Genomic DNA, 17680 nt, shown 5'->3' with positions numbered 1-17680 from the left:
TATATTTAACCTGAGGTGTCAAAAAATTGTAGTTTTTTTGTTTCATAGAAGGGCAGGCACAAGCACGGTGTCGTTTTCACATTACTTCAGGTTAGACATAGGTGTTGCTGCAATATTACTTAGATAAAATCCATTGGATATTTGGCGGGGTTTGAACCCGGGACCTCAGGAACTGAAGACCCGCGCTCTAACCACTAGACCAGCTCGCTCCGCTCCTGCAACCGATAAGTGATGTAAAGTAGGGTTTGTAGTTCGGAATATAGTTCGAAACCATTCTCGTTCCAGGTATTTTAAGCTTTAATAACAGGTTGGACCAGTTTTGAACCTTTTTAATGGTTAACTATTATTAAATTAATTTTATTTTAAAGACAATCAGGTATTTTCACTTAAGAAAGCATCAAAATGATAACGTTTTAACAAGCCTACTTATCAAGTTATAAACTGATACAGTTTTCAGAATCATGAATAAATGGGAACGGAAATGACATGAACAAGATGAAAGCTTTTAGAAAATTAGTTCCTCTTCAAACCATCTCCAATATCTTTTGAACCTTAGCGGTGAATTTGTATTTAAGATAAATGCATTGCTTTAAATAAGAAGTATTAAGGAGCTGATGTCAGAAAATATTTGTAAACTATGTGATTTGCAGACCTGAAAAATATATAGTAACATGTAGACCTGTTAAAACGACACAATTTACTATAAATTGTTTCTATACCATGGTTTTCTATTACCAACCAGTTATTGATTTATTTAACACAATCAAAGCTACAGCAATAATACAGCCCAGCATAAATATCTTCTGGAACTAATAGATATATGAAATTTTTAGAGAACGTGGTTCTAAATATTTTTCTATGATTGCAAAGGATTATACGTAACTAATAGCATCCAATAGTCTGCCTCCCGTAACATAGTTATACCAGAACTAGATACTAAAACCGCTTTTTGATTACAACATATCATTCTAATTCTTTAGTACACGTTTACTATCAGGAACTTGAATACTCTTAGATCCATCGGTCTTACAACTAAAATATATTATATTTTACATTCAACATTCAGTATGTTAGGTTATGCTTCGGATGCTGCAAGTAGGATTCGCCGATCACCAATGTATTCAACTACTTGATATAACCGCAACCTGTAGTCTTTGCATGTGTAGTGTTAAACGTTCTTGTGCTAAAGCCTAGCATCCTGAGAGGGAAGTTAGGTCTTAAAATAGTACCAGTTAAAACAAATATTGTACTATCCGTAGCAATAAGCTATAGTACAACAGCTTAAACAAATAATATAATCTAAAGCTTTACCAGGTGTTTTATTTCGTCTTAGTGAAAAAAATACGTCATTAGATTACACAAATGCCGCTCATTTGTTAATTGGTTATTATTAGTATTATGATGTCAGATAATACACTTAAAATTGGTTTACAGTATTTACTTTATCGCTGAAACCCTTTGTGGTGTATGAAACCCTAACGAAGTACAACAATAAAAGGGTACATCTGTGGCCATCTCATTGCGCTATTTTTTTTTATTTATTCCAACGGGAAAGCCATTACATTGATACATAAAAAATAATAATAATAATCAAGGCAAGATGTGTTACTACTAATATTCAACAACAACAGCAACAACGTATTATTACAATAAGTCTAAATTACTACAGCAAACAATTTGTGCAGTGACCATGTAACAATATAACATCTGGACTTTCCACCCCTATAAAGAGCTAGCTGTATAGTAGGCCTAAGTCAAAAGCGAGTCATTGCTTAGAATCGGAAACTCATAAAATCATTTGACGTAACGTCACATTCGCTTGCATTTGCCGTGTAACTGTCGCAACGTTAGGTCAATAGTCACTAAATAGATGACATCACAGCTGTCATTGGTACATGGTTCTGTTATTAACTCCGAGAGCCCGTGATTGGCAGGTTATTATTTAAGCTTGTCCTTGGTTAATGGAAACTAATTATCATACCTTAACTCAATTACACGCAGTGTGAGTAAACTCTGTTGAAGTATTAGAGTGCTTATTTTGTCCCCGATTTTCAAAGTAGTATCTCTCGAATTTGTAGTAAACATCCGCACCCTTCTTCGCTTACTCTCCTTAGGATTTTAGAGTAAATTTCTAGTCAAAGAGTCATTGTAGGCTCAGGAAATAAAAATACACCATTATTATATGTAGCTTTCCATGGATTCATGATGATACATCATTAAGCACATGTAAGCCTGAGGAGTATATTATCCACAAAGGTTCATTGTGGACTATACTTGACCACAAGAACATTGGCTACCAACATCAAAGGCACTCGGTCGAGGAGGCTTCTTAGCACAGTGTAGGTATGAGCTACTTAGCAATAAGTATTGTTAATGAGCTACTCAATTGAGCTTATTAGTTATATGTGCCTAACTGTAGACCCACTTTTTTTTATTAACTTTGGTATAAAGGGGCAAACTATGAAGTACTAATTATATACTAGACTACTATTCATTACTTAATTATTCCTCTACTATTGTAACTTCAAAAACTGCGAAAATTCTTAATTTATGAGCTCTTATTATTGACCACGACCAAGTAAGATATACTTATGACAATATCCGGTATGTATGATCTTTAGGACATACTGGGCTTTGTTGGGATTATTTTTTACGAAACAAAGGTAAAACCTAAAAAGATTTAGTAATGTCAAATGACTATTATTATTTTACCTCCCTATAGACTTTTTACGTAGCAATGTTATATGATAACACTGTTCCTTTATATTGAATCAATTATTAATTTATTATAAATAGATTTAGTCGAAGGAATTTATTCTTAGGTAGAAAAAATCAGTTAAACTTCCTCCTAATTTCATTCCGTGAACCTATTTCCATCACGTACACCCTTAAGTTTGTCATCATAATTTATTTTTGATCTGATAAATATTTTAGAGTACTATTAACAGCTGACGTCAACACTTTGTACATACATCTAAGTTGGGATCAGGCAATAACGTAGTCTCAGCGGAGTTTATGCTGGTAATATAGTAAAACCCGCAGATAGCAAAGTTCCTAACTAACCAATACGAGCAAGGCCCGATCGCTCGGCAAATGTTCACTAACTTCATTTATATCAACTTCGACATCCTGAATTTTAATGGTTGTTTTAACGAGTTCCATTATTTTTATTTCTCTAATACAACCTTGAGCGTCGGAGCAAATATATTAGTTAACAATATGAGTAAAGGTAAAGTCAACTAACAACTTAGTGGTTAAAAATAATAGGTCAAATACGAAAACACTATTCACGTTGATCTTTAAACTATTGTAAGGAATTCGTTCATATGATTTTCCAATTTTTACAGAAAAAGCCGGTTGGTGAAACAATCGACTTTTTAAAGACCAGGTTAATGTAATGTAGTTTTGTAAAGTTTTTCCTAATCATTATCTGTAAATTGGTAAATGATTTTAAGTGAATTTAAGTGACTTTCAGGTGTATAAATCCAAACGAATAGCTTTTACTTGTAAAATACAGAAAAAATTAGTTACGCGATAACTTCAGGATTAAATAACTATTTGAATATCAAGAGCAGCACAAATTGCGTTATTGCTGCACGAAGCTTTGGCTGATTGTAGCCACACATTTCGAGAGCGGAAATGACGGTTTGTGCTCGTAATACACACAAGATTTTTTCCTACAACCATAATTGACTTATCATAACACACAGATAAACTTTTTGACGTATATAAATGTAATTTAGGTTATGTTATTCGCATACCGGTTTAAAGTACCAGATCTAAGGCTGTGGTTGGTGTAGAAATGTCAACTGTGAAATCAGGTGATTAGCGAGTGGGAATGTCACTTTCCCGCTCTAGAGCAGAAAAGAGCTATTTTGCGTACTGTTTACAGGTGTGGTAATGTGATTCCATGCAATGGTAGGAAAAGGTGTTTTTCAACACATACTCTTAAAATGTACATGAGTAGTTGTTACAAATATAGCCAAAATTGTAATAGAACCTCGTTTCGTTATCTTGATACGTTGTTATACGAATTTAGTTCTACGACTGAACATAAATAGAAAATTGAAGGCCTGATTGACTTACAACTAGACGCCGTTGAGACGTATTACATCAGATGACTGGCTCTTCAGCAGGCTCTAACAAAGGAGGCAATATTGCAACAAAGTCAACATAATAACGAAAGACTGTATTGAAAATCCTCCTAAAGAACGGTTGTTTATCAAGATGGTATATTGGAAAACTTGTTATCCATTGCTTACTCGCAATACCAGTGTTTTTTGTTTGATTTTCTACATGTTTGATAGTTAAATCTCGGAAGAATTATTTATGTGTTTTTGTAGGCCTACAGTAAATATACCTAGAACATTGAATAATAAAATTGTGCAAACCAAAATGTTATACTTTGTTTATACCATCCCATATTGTGCGAAACATTTTATTTAACATGGTCATGAAATGTTGAACAAATTTAATAAAGAGGGACATATCTAACTAGTCAAATAAATTGAATTATAAGCTGTAAATATCATAAAAACTGTCAGTTAACACCATAGCTGAAACTATTTTGCTCATACCTTTACTTAATAGCATGCCTTTACAGGAAAAAGAAAAAAAGTATGTAAACATAAATTTTTGAAAACACATTTCGAAAAACTATAAAATCGTGAAATTTACTTAATTTAGTACATTTTATTAAAAGTATTTAAGATGGTTACAACATTATTCATTGCAGTCACTTCAGATATTACTGTCTACAGTTAAGGGGTTTTGGAATATAAAAATACACATATAAAATAATGATTATATTAATTTTGCTTGGTCATAATTATTTGCAACATTTAGTCTTGTAAGCAGCTACTTAATGCATAAATTCATACAGTTTGAAGAAATAGCGGAGAATTTGTGCGGTGAGGTCCTAAAGAATATATTACTGAAAGATTCAACTGACGGAGAACTTGTATTGATGAAACGATAGAAACCAATGGACAAAAGCACGCGATCTGACGTGCATCGGCGAATGTCATCGGGACAATCGATATCGATACGATTGACGGTATGATGATGAGTTATCAATAGTCATGAACAGTACTATATTAGTTGTTAAATACAGGCTTAAAATAACATTAGTCGGTGAATGTCATCGGGACAATCGATATCGATACGATTGACGGTATGATGATGAGTTATCAATAGTCATGAACAGTACTATATTAGTTGTTAAATACAGGCTTAAAATAACATTAGTCGGTGAATGTCATCGGGACAATCAATATTGATACGATTGTCGATATGATGATGAGTTATCAATAGTCATGACTAGTACTATATTAGTGTTAAATACAGGCTTAAAATAACATTAGTCGGTGTATATCGTCATTACAATCGATATCGATACGATTACCTACGATTACGGTAACGATTTGTCAATAGTCATGAACAGTACTATTTGTTGTTAAATACGGACGTGAATTACATCAAAACTGGTGAACTTCATCGAAACAATCGATACCGAACAAATTGCTGATATGATTATCATTTCGTATTATTCATAATATAAATAAATGAACTACCGTTCTTTGGTGGATTTCATCGGGAAAATCGATATAGATACGATAACGTTGTGATAATTAGCTATCTATAGCCATGAATAGCATTGTAAATTACTCGTCAAATACACTCATGAACAGTACTATATTAGTTGTTTTATGCAGACGTGAATTAACATTAGTCAAAAAATGTAGTCGAAACAATCGATATAGATATGATTACCGAAGGTAATGACTTGTCAATAGTCATGAAATTTCGCATATTAGTTGTTAAATACAGACGTGTACTACCAGTCAATGAATGTCATTGAAACAATCGTTACCGTTATGATTATCGATAATAATGAGCTGGCAATAGTCATAGACATTTGCATATTAGCTGTAAAATGTAGAAATGAACTAACATTTGTCGGTGAATGTCATCAAAACAATCAATACCGATGCCATTATTTGTATGATGATGAATTATTTTTAGGTCAATAGTCATGAACTGTATTAGTCGTTAAATACAGACGTGAAACTACCATTATTTGGCGAATATTATCGAAATAATCGATTACCGATAGTAATGAGTTGTCAATACTCATAAAATTTGCATATTAGTTAATTTTGTAATAAAAAGAAATGAACTAACGTTCATTGGTAAATTTCATGGGGAAAATCGATATAGATACGTCACAGATGTGATAATTAGCTACTAATAGCCGTGAATAGTATTGTAAATTAATCGTCGAAAACACACGTGAACTACCGTGCATGAGTAAAAGTTAACAATATGTGACGTGGTTCCTTTTAGTTCACCACTCAAAAAAGGACGAGGAGAACTCTCTTCAAAATATCTGGATTGTAAAAAGGAAATATTTTTGTGGGCCTATGGAAAGATATATTGATTCATAGAAGTATTTCACGATTGGGATTGTGAAACTTGTGTGTTTTAAAATGTAAGATTACATTTTTCATTGCTTCTTAGACTCTTTTATCCGTTAGGAATGTCTATTACCAAAAGTATTGTGAATCAATGTAATTTAGATATTAAAAGGCAATAGTAATAACTAATAATCGATCAGCCAAACAATAGAATATTGGTTGAATTAAATAATCATAAACTATTTTCAAATATTTGTAAAAGTATGTAAGTACAGATGGAATATATTTTAGGTTATTTCCAAATTACTTAAACATAATATGAATCATTAGTGTATAAATCGATAGCCATGTATTGGCTGTACTGTACGTGTGTTGTGATTTTAATCATCATCGTTGTTTTATTATGGTTTTTCATATATTTGCTATCCATATAAAAGTAATCACAATAGTATACAGATTATTGAGTCTATAATCGTTCTATATTATTTGCTCGATGAATAAAGCCCAATAAACCATTATCGAGAGCGACCACGCTAACACGCTCAAAGAAAGGTAATTAATAAGCCGTTAAATAAATGAGTTGAAAAGAACTGAAGACATTATCAGTGGAAGGCTTTTAGCAAATTAGTTTTCCTCCGACCACGACTGACTCAGTTTCCACAAATCTAACTTTATTTTATCAATAAATAACAGCTGGATTATTTAAACGCGATAAAGAAATAACTAACTAAATTGTTTACCGTCATTTTTTTATATTTTGCATTCCTTGATCTAATATAAAATCACTTCTTAAACTTGAAATTCAAGCAATACGTCTAATGATTAGGATATCTGCAAAAATATACGATGTTTTTCGACCCCTTGTAGTTCAACCCAATTAATTATGTTATTATGAGAAACTATATTTTTACAAAATTCGTTTTAAATTCTTAAACAGTAAAAAAGAAAAATGGATAAAATGTTATGTTGTTGGTAAGTGTTGTGTTGAAGATAAATTGAAATAATTCTAGGTGATAATGTTTAATAATTGTTAATGTATTAAAAAAGTATCACTATTCATGTCGTTATTAAGTTTGAGCAAATACTGATAATGTCTCCTTGGTTACGAACATTGACTTAGGCCAGTTTATGTTATTGACTGATTGAGGTTTTAGTGAATTTCCCTATAGAGGAAAGCTTATGGGAAATAGCTATTAATGTCTACCTGGGAAGACATATGCATGTGTATTTCAATGTGTGCATCCGCATCCACAATATACGGGCTTAAACTGGAGTAGAAATCAAAACTATTTTTAGTTTATATATTATATACAGGGTGATCAACTCAAGGAGGCCACCATTGGGAAATCGGAAATGGTGAGAATTAGAGAAAACTTTAAATGGGGAACATTCCTTTATTTTTGGTTTTCAGTTACAAATATAGTTCTATTTTTCCGAAATTCAGCCGTCATTTTCCAAAATGGCGGCCAACTTGGAAATTTCTTACGGAACACCCTATATTTTATGATGTTTTCGGATAGAACATGCAATATAAAAACTTTTTTTCTTGACATTTTTTCGATAAACCAACTCGTTTAGGAGTTACAGCCTATGGAAAAATTACTTCCGGTGTACATTTTACATCATGTAGCTCCTAACAAGTAGGTTTATAGCTAAAATGCGAAGAGTAAATAAGTCAAATAAGTCTTTAAATTGCATCCACATTCCAAAAAGAACATGCAATTGGTTAAAAATATAAATTTTATTATTTAAAAATGGCGGCCAATTTCCAAAATGGTGGCAAACTTGAAAAGTGGAAACTGTTTATTTTAGTGTCTTTATGGAATGTGGTTGTAATTTTAAGACTTGTTTGACTTATTTACTCTTCGCATTTTCGCTATAAACCTACTTGTTTATACATGATGTAAAATGTACACCGGTAGTCATTTTTCCCTAGACTGTAACTCCTAAACGAGTTGGTTTATCGAAAAAAATTCAAGTAACAAAAGATTTTTAAATCGCATGTTCTAGCCGTAAACATCATAAAATTTAGGGTGTTCCGTAATAAATTTCTAAGTTGGCCGCCATTTTGGAAAATGGCGGCTGAATTTCGGAAAAATAGAATATTATATTTTTAACTGCCACCAAAAATAAAGGAATGTTCCCCATTTAAAGATTTTTCTAACTCTTACCGTCTGCGATATCCCAATGGTGGCCTCCTTGAGTTGATCACCCTGTATATAATTTTGTACTGCACAAGGGACGTTTAACTGACCAAGAGATCTAATATATAAAATTCTCGTGTCACAGTGTTTGTCTGCAAACTCCTCCGGAACGACTTCACCGATCGTTATGAAATTTGGTGTGTAAATTCTGTAGGTATGCGAATAGGAAGTAAACTATTTCCCGTTTCGAAATTCTTAAAAGGGCTCCGCCCCAGTGGCTCTGGAGTTTCCCATGTTAATCTTATGAGAAATGGAATTAATGAATCTTAACAGCTGTTTCAATTAAACAAGTTGGTTCTGTTCTATGATGTTCAATAGCATTAAAGTTACAAGGATTACCAACAGGGTGCAGCACTATTATTTCTTTTACATTTATGACAACAGCTAATTTGCAACCAAAAGGTGAGTGAGCGTAGCGAACGAACTTCAACGTGGAGGCGAGTGAGCGTAGCGAACGAGCTAACCTGAAGGCAAGTGAGCGCAGCGAACGAGCTCCAACCTAAAGGTGAGTGAGCGTAGCGAACGAGCTCCAACCCAAAGGTGAGTGAGCGTAGCGAACGAACTTCAACCAGGACGTGATTGAGCGATGCGAACGAGATCATCTTGAAAATTAAACGTACAGGGTGCAGCACTATTATTTCTTTTACATTTATGACAACAGCTAATTTGCAACCAAAAGGTGAGTGAGCGTAGCGAACGAACTTCAACCTGGAGGCGAGTTAGCGTAGCGAACGAGCTAACCTGAAGGCAAGTGAGCGCAGCGAACGAGCTCCAACCTAAAGGTGAGTGAGCGTAGCGAACGAGCTCCAACCCAAAGGTGAGTGAGCGTAGCGAACGAGCTCCAACCCAAAGGTGAGTGAGCGTAGCGAACGAACTTCAACCAGGACGTGATTGAGCGATGCGAACGAGATCATCTTGAAAATTAAACGTAACGGTACTTTCTTTCCATCGGTCTGTCTTAGGGGAAACCTATAACTTAGGCGATACGAAGTGCGCCGGGTCAGCTAGTAATTCAATAAAATATTTATTTGGACCAAATCAACAAATGATATATAGTCCTGTCATAATGGCTTTAGCTGTGTCAATTTATGTGAAAAATAATCACAATGATTCATACGGATAACAATTTACTAATCTTATTTTAGTTTCTTTTACTCTAAATCCTTCAGCACTATATTCAGACATTTGTTAAACATCATAAACTTGTTCATAACAAAATGTTATACATTAAACTCCTACCGTTGTTTACTTGATTTACTATACTGCTCGAAAAACCCCCGGTCAATATGTCTTACCCATCGATAGTGATCGATGGTCTTACCATAATATCTGGTATCTATATATAAAGCCAAAAGTACCAATGAACTTTTGAGAAAACTACAAGTCACATCCCCATAAATCATATACTTAAAATGTTCGTCATGACGAGAAACCTTTTATTTTTAATACACAAAGATAATTAGTAACCTTAGAAACGAAGTCGAGTCATCTATAAATTCTAAGTTATTATTAAATTTTTGTTGAGCGTACCTACTAACCGAAGTAATACAATGGAAAATGAAACTCTTGATGTACCATTAAACCCAATAGAGCCGAGTTCTGAGGATGCGGAGAAAAATCCTGCAAACAATGAGGAAGCTCCTGGGCCAGTAAACCCAGAACCGACAAAGCCCGATGAACCGACCAAGCCCAAGGAACCTGCTCCCGAAGAACCTTCAAAGCCCCAAGAACAAACCAAGCCTAAAGAACAAACCAAGCCCAAAGAACAAACCAAGCCCAAAGAACAAACCAAGCGTGATTCCTTCGAGGTTTGTGTCTCCCCTACACCTTCCGGTGAAGACCTTCCTCCGGACGAGACCAAGAAGATCATAACGTTGACAAACGACATTTTACAACGCTGCCAGAAGAAGGTCGACGACCAGAAAATCAGTAGCCACAGTCTGTCATACATGCTTCTAAGAATCAAAGAAAGTCTGAACGCCTATTTCGACGATTACGTTCCCAAGCTCAACACTTTTATACATCACGCTGATAAAATCACGGCGGACTATTACGCGGAAATGTGCTGTAATCTTCCGAAGTACGGGGACTACGTGAAGGCCATTGAGGCAGTTCAGGGCGATACTATAGAAGTGGGGTTCTCCCATCCAGTCAACAAAAAGGAGTTGATTGATTTGGTTCAAGACGTCGCCGACAACTACATGTCACTCGCGTTGTTCGTGAAGACCGCCAGAGGAAACTACAAGGACGTCCACAGCCAAATGTTCGAGAGGAAGGAGATGGTGTATAGAGTAGAGATGAACATACCCGGCTGGCTAAAGCTACAGGACAACATAACCCAAGGGCTGGAAGATATTAGAGACCAAACGTTCAAAATATCCGCCTACCTGGACTTCTTGAGGCAAGGAGAATCTAGAACTTCACCCACGCTTGATCTGTCTGCTCTAAACAAAACAGGGATTGATGATAGTGATACAGTCACTGTCTTGATGCCGCAGAAAGATATCGACAAAGAGGGTTAGTGAATTGTCTATGTCCCTTGTGTTGTGACCGTTTTGTTCATGTTTAATTTATTTAAATTTGTGTAATAGATAACTTCAATACTATCATGCACTTCTTTGACCTAAAATAGTTTCAGAATTAACTAGATTGTTGTGATAAATACGTTTATTGGGCATTCAAAATAAAGACAAATCCCTACAGGTTACTACAGTGGTGAGTAACAAATTGTCTAAAGAAGTAGGCCAACGTTAAAATCAAGTAAGTGGTTTTAGTTGGGTTGGAAATAAAAAGCACACCACAAATGAGTAAATTTACTGTTTATCCTTTTTTCCGAAAACACTATCTCAAATTGTTTGTTGTCAATAGTTGGCAACTTTTCGAAATAACTAAACTAGTTAAGATGAGAAAAGGGAACCATTTATTCAATTTATGATTTAAAAAAATACAAGTATTTCAAGGCACTATAAAATGTAGTTTTACAAAACCGATATTCCTATCGTAGCAAAAAATCGTTTACATCATATTAATCATTTAACATATTGAGAAACCCATATTTAAAAACGCTTTAATTTTTGATTTATTTACCATTTCAAGATTTTTAATTACTTCTAAATTATCGGTTGTATTTTTAAAGTTTTATTTTTAAAATTATAACTAAACCTGAAAACCTCCAAAAACAAAAATTATGCAATATTTTGACAGACATATATTTATCTGGACATACCGCAGGTTTATGCAGGCTCTAGATCGCTAATGGATTTACATTAGCTGTCCGGTTGATGAGAGTGATCGGCAAACATTCACGGGATTGGCCGCATACAATCACAGCGAAGTGAACGTGAGCCTAACATCATCTTTGTGTACATAACAACTACACCTAATTTAACAAATCAATTATTCTTCTATGTAGGACTGTTTTTGCAGAAAAGATAAAGATATTTTCGTCAAAGAGACCTTTTTTGTAGAGACAAATTCTACTACCATTTTAATTTACTTTCTTTACATAATAGAACCCTAGGCTATATTCCTGAACTGTTTCATGCTTTTCATCAGGCTTAGAGTGACGCAGACGTTGACATGGTAAAATTACTTCTTGATTGGTTGGATTTGAACTCAGTTCTCGGGTATCAAAACATCTCGTCCTATGAAAATAGCAAAACATACTCACAAATTTACAACTGCAGTAGGATTCGGCTTACATACTCTTGTACCTTTGGCTAGACAACGATTTTCTTCGTTATTCTTGAGATGGAAAATGTTAGGTAAACGAAAACGTAACAAGATTTTTGTATTGTAAGCACATGTATAACAATGAAAAGAATACAATATTTTTATATATTATATTTATAAATGTACAATGTTATACTATTTTCATAAGCATAACATTTGGCATGGAATATTCCAAGAGATATTGAAATGTTGATAAAACCTGTCAAGTGGCGAAAAGCGTTGCCAAAAAAGTGCAATTTGTCAAGCGGCGGCGTGGCTCGATTTATCTTCCATTGAACATTGATTCCGCTTCGCCAAAGAGGATTTTGTGAAGTTTATTGATAACGTTGGATCTTTATCACCTGGTGAAAACCTCTTCCACCATTAGCAATATTCGTACGATCAATCGTATTATTCATAGCTTCAAATCCTGTATTGACAAAGAGTTAGCTTGTAAAACTCAATATCTAACTGATGACAAATTATAATTTAAAATTGACACATTTAAGTGTTAGTTTCGTTTGGGTATGCTGCTAGAATTGGGTTTGCTTCTTGGACTTCAGTGCGGGATGGACGGGTTCAATTCCTGCACATCTTCAAAACTTTAATGGGTTTAAAGGCACTTAAGAGCCCTTAAAAGAGTTTAGGCAAATTTTGACTTAAATAAAAAATGCAACTGGTGTAGAAAAAAAAATGAGTTTGTAAGAAAATATTCTACTAGGCAATGAAAAACTGTGTCCAAAGTGTCCAAGTAGAATTATGTGAACCCCAATAAAACAAAAAAATATAATATAAATAAAGTACATCATAGTAGGTACACTACGTATGTGACCAGCCCATCTCCCTACACCTCTAAGGATGAAGTATTTATGACTTAAACCTCACTTACTCCTTCGATACTGCTTGTTTAGCCCCTTTATATGTTTACAAACTCTTCAGAAAGTTTGTAAACAGACCTTCACCGATAAACATTTGCTTATTCACTATAAACGGATCCCATCTAATGTTTAATCGATTTGTCTATTTGTTGTCTAAACGTTACGATTCATTAACCATTCCAATGTCACCACTAGTATAATATACATTATAACATATCCTACAAATAGCACAACTGTAGAATGCATTTAGACAATATATCTATTGGCTGTTTGAATAAAATATGAATTAGTACGTAATGAACATTTTCTTGACAGAAATTCTGAATTAATCGACCTTTTTGAAGGTGGTTGAAGGTTTATTGCTAGAGTTAGGGTGATAAAAGTGAGATAAAGTATATACATAAAATTAATAACCACTTTCAATCTTTACATTAACTAATTATTTATTGCAAAACTATAAATTTTGTTTGAAATTAAATTAAGAAGCTAAAAAAGTATTCTTTTACGTTCTATTGAAGTTTTTTTTTACTTTATAACTACTTTTCCTATGGCATTGCATTGATCTAACCGAACACACCAACTTTCGCAACATAGACGAAATACAAGAAATTGGACGTCATGCAAACTTCACTCTAACGGTTTTGGTTTATAAATGTTTGTTTTGTAATTTATTTTATACGTGATATACAAGTTGTCCCATATAGAGCTCAAGTGACAAGCATACAGGGCCAATAATGAGCGACAAAGCCGTCGATATTGCCAATATTGGCCGTTATATTCTACACTTCAATAGAGAGCCGCCGAAATAAAACGCTATCACATCCCTGGTATAGGGTGCGTTGAAAAAACCATACCGTTCGGTGTAGTATTTGTAATGCAACAAAAAAGTATTGCAACATACTGTAGTAAAATTCTAATATATTGTAAACAAAATAAAATAAAACTCGTGCAAGGTCTACGTCAAATTTGAGGTCTAATCGTACAAAAGAAAAAATAAATTGTAAGCTGTCAGAAAGTAAATATTTTCTTAACATTTTTGCATAATGCTTGAAAGAGTTTGTTCAGAAAACCCTTTTAACTGGATTTATTTTCTTAGAATTTTGATAAACTTTAATTTTCGTAATGTAGGGAAGGTTATACCAGGACAGTGTGACTTTTTACAAATGAGATGGTCTGTACGTCTTGGCACTATGATCTGTAGGTGATGGATTGTTTATTTTTGGGACGTACTACTAAAATAGAGTTAATTTATTGTAACTTAGGAGCTCTCAATATTATAAGTGATGATTGAGGAGTCTCAAACTTTTTACGTTAAATATCTATACTGTATCATCCATCAATATTAAAATAAAAATATATAATGCACTGAAACTTTTGATGCACAAATTTTCGGTATATTTGGAAGGTGTTTAATAAACAGATTTCGTATGAATTTGATTAACCCAAATAAATATTTCTCAAAAAGAAAAAAATCAAGCAGAGCATATTTGAGTATAGAAATTATTCATATATTGCTGTTCAACAATGTGTTTTAGCAGTCGAGAAATTTCACTAGTGTACACATTTAATGATTAGAAAGAACGCAATAAATAATACAAAATCTAACTAATGCAAGTAATATTGGTTAACGATTGCCTCAACAGCACTCTGTGATCACATCAAGTTGCCATCATGACATAAGCTCTACATGGGAGCCGGGGGAAATCCTGGAGTAGGTTTTAATGGCAGCTTGGTTGATCAACCCAAGCAATTCTCCTAATTGGTTTATCAACTTACGACTCACCTCAAACCAGAGTACACTAATTTTGCTGTAGTTTATTACTTGTTTCGCCACATTTAGTGTAATAGGAAGTGTGATTTGTTTTTGTAGTAACCGTTAGCTTGAATGAATGGACTTCGGTGTCAACGTTTGTATGTAATTGAATACTGTTCTATGTGTGCATTGAATAAGTTAATAAAAGTACTATCCTAATACGTTATTGAATTATTTTACAGGCTAGTTAATATCTTTTAAAGGTATCACAAAAAAAAAAAAAAAGTTAACTCAGAAAAAAATTCTCTATTTATTTTTATTAACGTTCTTGTTTTCCATGGATATCAAGCCTCCTATTCCCCAAAAATAAAGGAGCCAATAATAAATCTCGTTTGAAAGCTGTACAGTTTGACATTAAAGGAATGAACAAACAGAGGATAACAATAAGGAAATAATTTAAAATACACCTTGTCGATTAACCATTTGTTATACATGCCAAACGACGCTTCGTAGTATTTCTGTTTTGACTAATAAAACTAAGAGTTGTATTTTTTACGACAAAAGGATGAAAGTAGGTTAGTTGTCATTTGGTTAGTTTCCTTCAATGCACTTCCAGTTCAAACTACTATTTACTCTATTTACTGCACTAACTGTGTAAGTACGTGTAAATAGCAAACTGGAAAATGGTTCTTAAAACCTACTAAAGAAATAAAAGTTTACCAACCTTCAGCTTGTTAGTGCTTTGATCAAGCATGATTTCGAGTGTAAAGTTACCTTATCATGTTGTTACACTTGGTTAATTGCATTTGCTCGTTCGTGTGATACATCTGTATCGATGTCATCCATTGTTGAAAACATCACAATACCTACGCTATCGCTGATTCTGCATAGTCTTAACTGAAATTGTTAGTCTGACTCAATAGAACGAGAACCATCAGAGAGTGAAACATATCTGAATCAGTTCCTCATTTCTAATTGAATCAAACTGTTATTTTTGTTTTTCCAACTATTACAGCGTTATTGACTGGAAATTTTATACCAAGCACTTTCTCAAGAGTTGATAAATTCGGCATACATCCAGCCTGTGTAATATGTACTTTATCAATGTGTTTTGTTTAGAGAATGTCGTTCTACAAATGTATTTGTGTATCATAGTTGAACTAATTTTTACTTTTTTCAGGTAAGTTCAATGTGGAAGACTGCCAATTTGCTCTTACTAGAAGGTATTTAAAACGCAACTTGCATGCAAGTCTGTTAGAATATATTATTATTTATTATTTAACCAGTTTTTGAACATATATATAATGTAGTTTGTAGTCAATGTTAGTAGGAATTTAACTTTTAAGATGTCAAAAGAATGAGCTTCAAGGAGCCAGCCATAATCAAACTATTAAAGATATGCTGAAGAACTATTTTAACTGTATTTTCTTAACACTATACTAGTTGTGGTCATTTAAGCACTCGAATATACAATTTTATATTTAGGGTACATCAATATAACTGGACAAACGTAAATAGTATTTAAAAATTTTACACACATTTTATCTTTTACAATCGTACTATAGGCCTAATGCTCCATATTAAACAAACATCCATTATTATTATATTTCAAAATAAATATTCAACATTTTAAGCGTTGTTGCAGTACTAAAATATACGCTACCATCATACAGGTTTATTTAAAGACAAAAGTGTTTTAACAGTTTTGTTCTTAATAATGTATGGATGTTAATATTGCAGTTGAATTAATATTTTTTGTATTGGTGTAAAAATGTTAGCTGAAAATCAACCCTCAGACCTAGTACCTTGACCTGGGGAAATACACATAAAAGAAAGGAAAAACATCGATATCATTCAATAGTCTTCGCCAATAGAAAAAAAAGCAAAAGGAAGACAGAATAGGTGCTCATTAAATAAAATGTTTTTCTGATCCTGCTAATAGATTTGTATAACTTTTTAAGTTAATTCATTCTTTTGCTGAAGAGTAATTGGTCCAGGAAAAAATATTTTTTTAGGATAACCATAAAAAGCAGTCTGTAAAAAAATATTACAATTATTAGAAGTTGATAGTTCAAGTTGTATCCTAGTATTAATGAAGGCCTGTATTAAGCACCTTGGTATCCAACATGTTTAGTGTAGGAAACAATATTGATGTCACCGTCACTTTTATATCGCCTTGCTTCAGGTGACAATACCTGCGAAACGAAGAACCCCCTCAGGGTGCAATATTGGGACCTACAACCCTTAACTATACATCCGTACTTTCCCATAAGGTGGAACTTATAATACGGTACTTCGTTATAGTTGTACATAAACAGTGTTTTAAATAACTATACCGCAGAGACCAATAAGACTTATTAATTAGCTTTAAAAAACTACTGAATTGTAAAATAATGTAAAAGTATAACCATAAAACTACACACAATGAAATTTTTGCATGCATTCCTATACTGAATTCACAGTGCGTACCTTCACAGGTCTTATGGGAGATCTTCACATGATACAAATATTTAAAAACATAATTTTATAAGTATAGTATTTCGACTTTTACATCTTTGGATTAAAATCAAAATACATAAGAATCAGCATTTATAGGCCCTGGTGTGGTTTGGGACCTTATTGAGGAAAATAATACCAACAAGCTATTAAAAATAGTGACTATAATTGAACACAATCCTTACGCCTAGACACATTTGCTGAAATAAACTAGCTTACACC

At 33.4% G+C, this 17680-nt stretch overlaps 2 protein-coding genes across 19 annotated transcripts in view; both read left to right on the top strand.

Moving 5' to 3' along the window:
• LOC128987958 (CUGBP Elav-like family member 1) overlaps nucleotides 1–17680 on the top strand; it is a 696992-nt gene that overhangs the window by 229780 nt on the left and 449532 nt on the right. The window lies entirely within an intron of this gene.
• On the top strand, nucleotides 10129–11301 carry LOC128987961 (titin homolog). The gene has a single exon (XM_054409112.1). The coding sequence runs from the start codon at nucleotides 10171–10173 to the stop codon at nucleotides 11140–11142; it is 972 nt and encodes a 323-aa protein (XP_054265087.1). The 5' UTR covers nucleotides 10129–10170; the 3' UTR covers nucleotides 11143–11301.

This window comes from Macrosteles quadrilineatus, unplaced genomic scaffold (assembly GCF_028750875.1).
Source record: "Macrosteles quadrilineatus isolate MER2022 unplaced genomic scaffold, UCM_ALF_1.0 Scaffold_2__2_contigs__length_208266976, whole genome shotgun sequence".
NCBI lineage: Eukaryota > Metazoa > Arthropoda > Insecta > Hemiptera > Cicadellidae > Macrosteles > Macrosteles quadrilineatus.
This window is presented reverse-complemented; position numbering and strand designations above follow the sequence as displayed.

Excerpts from the sequence above, each read along its gene's own strand:
- LOC128987961 (XM_054409112.1), top strand. The coding sequence starts at position 10,171 with ATGGAAAATGAAACTCTTGATGTACCATTAAACCCAATAGAGCCGAGT.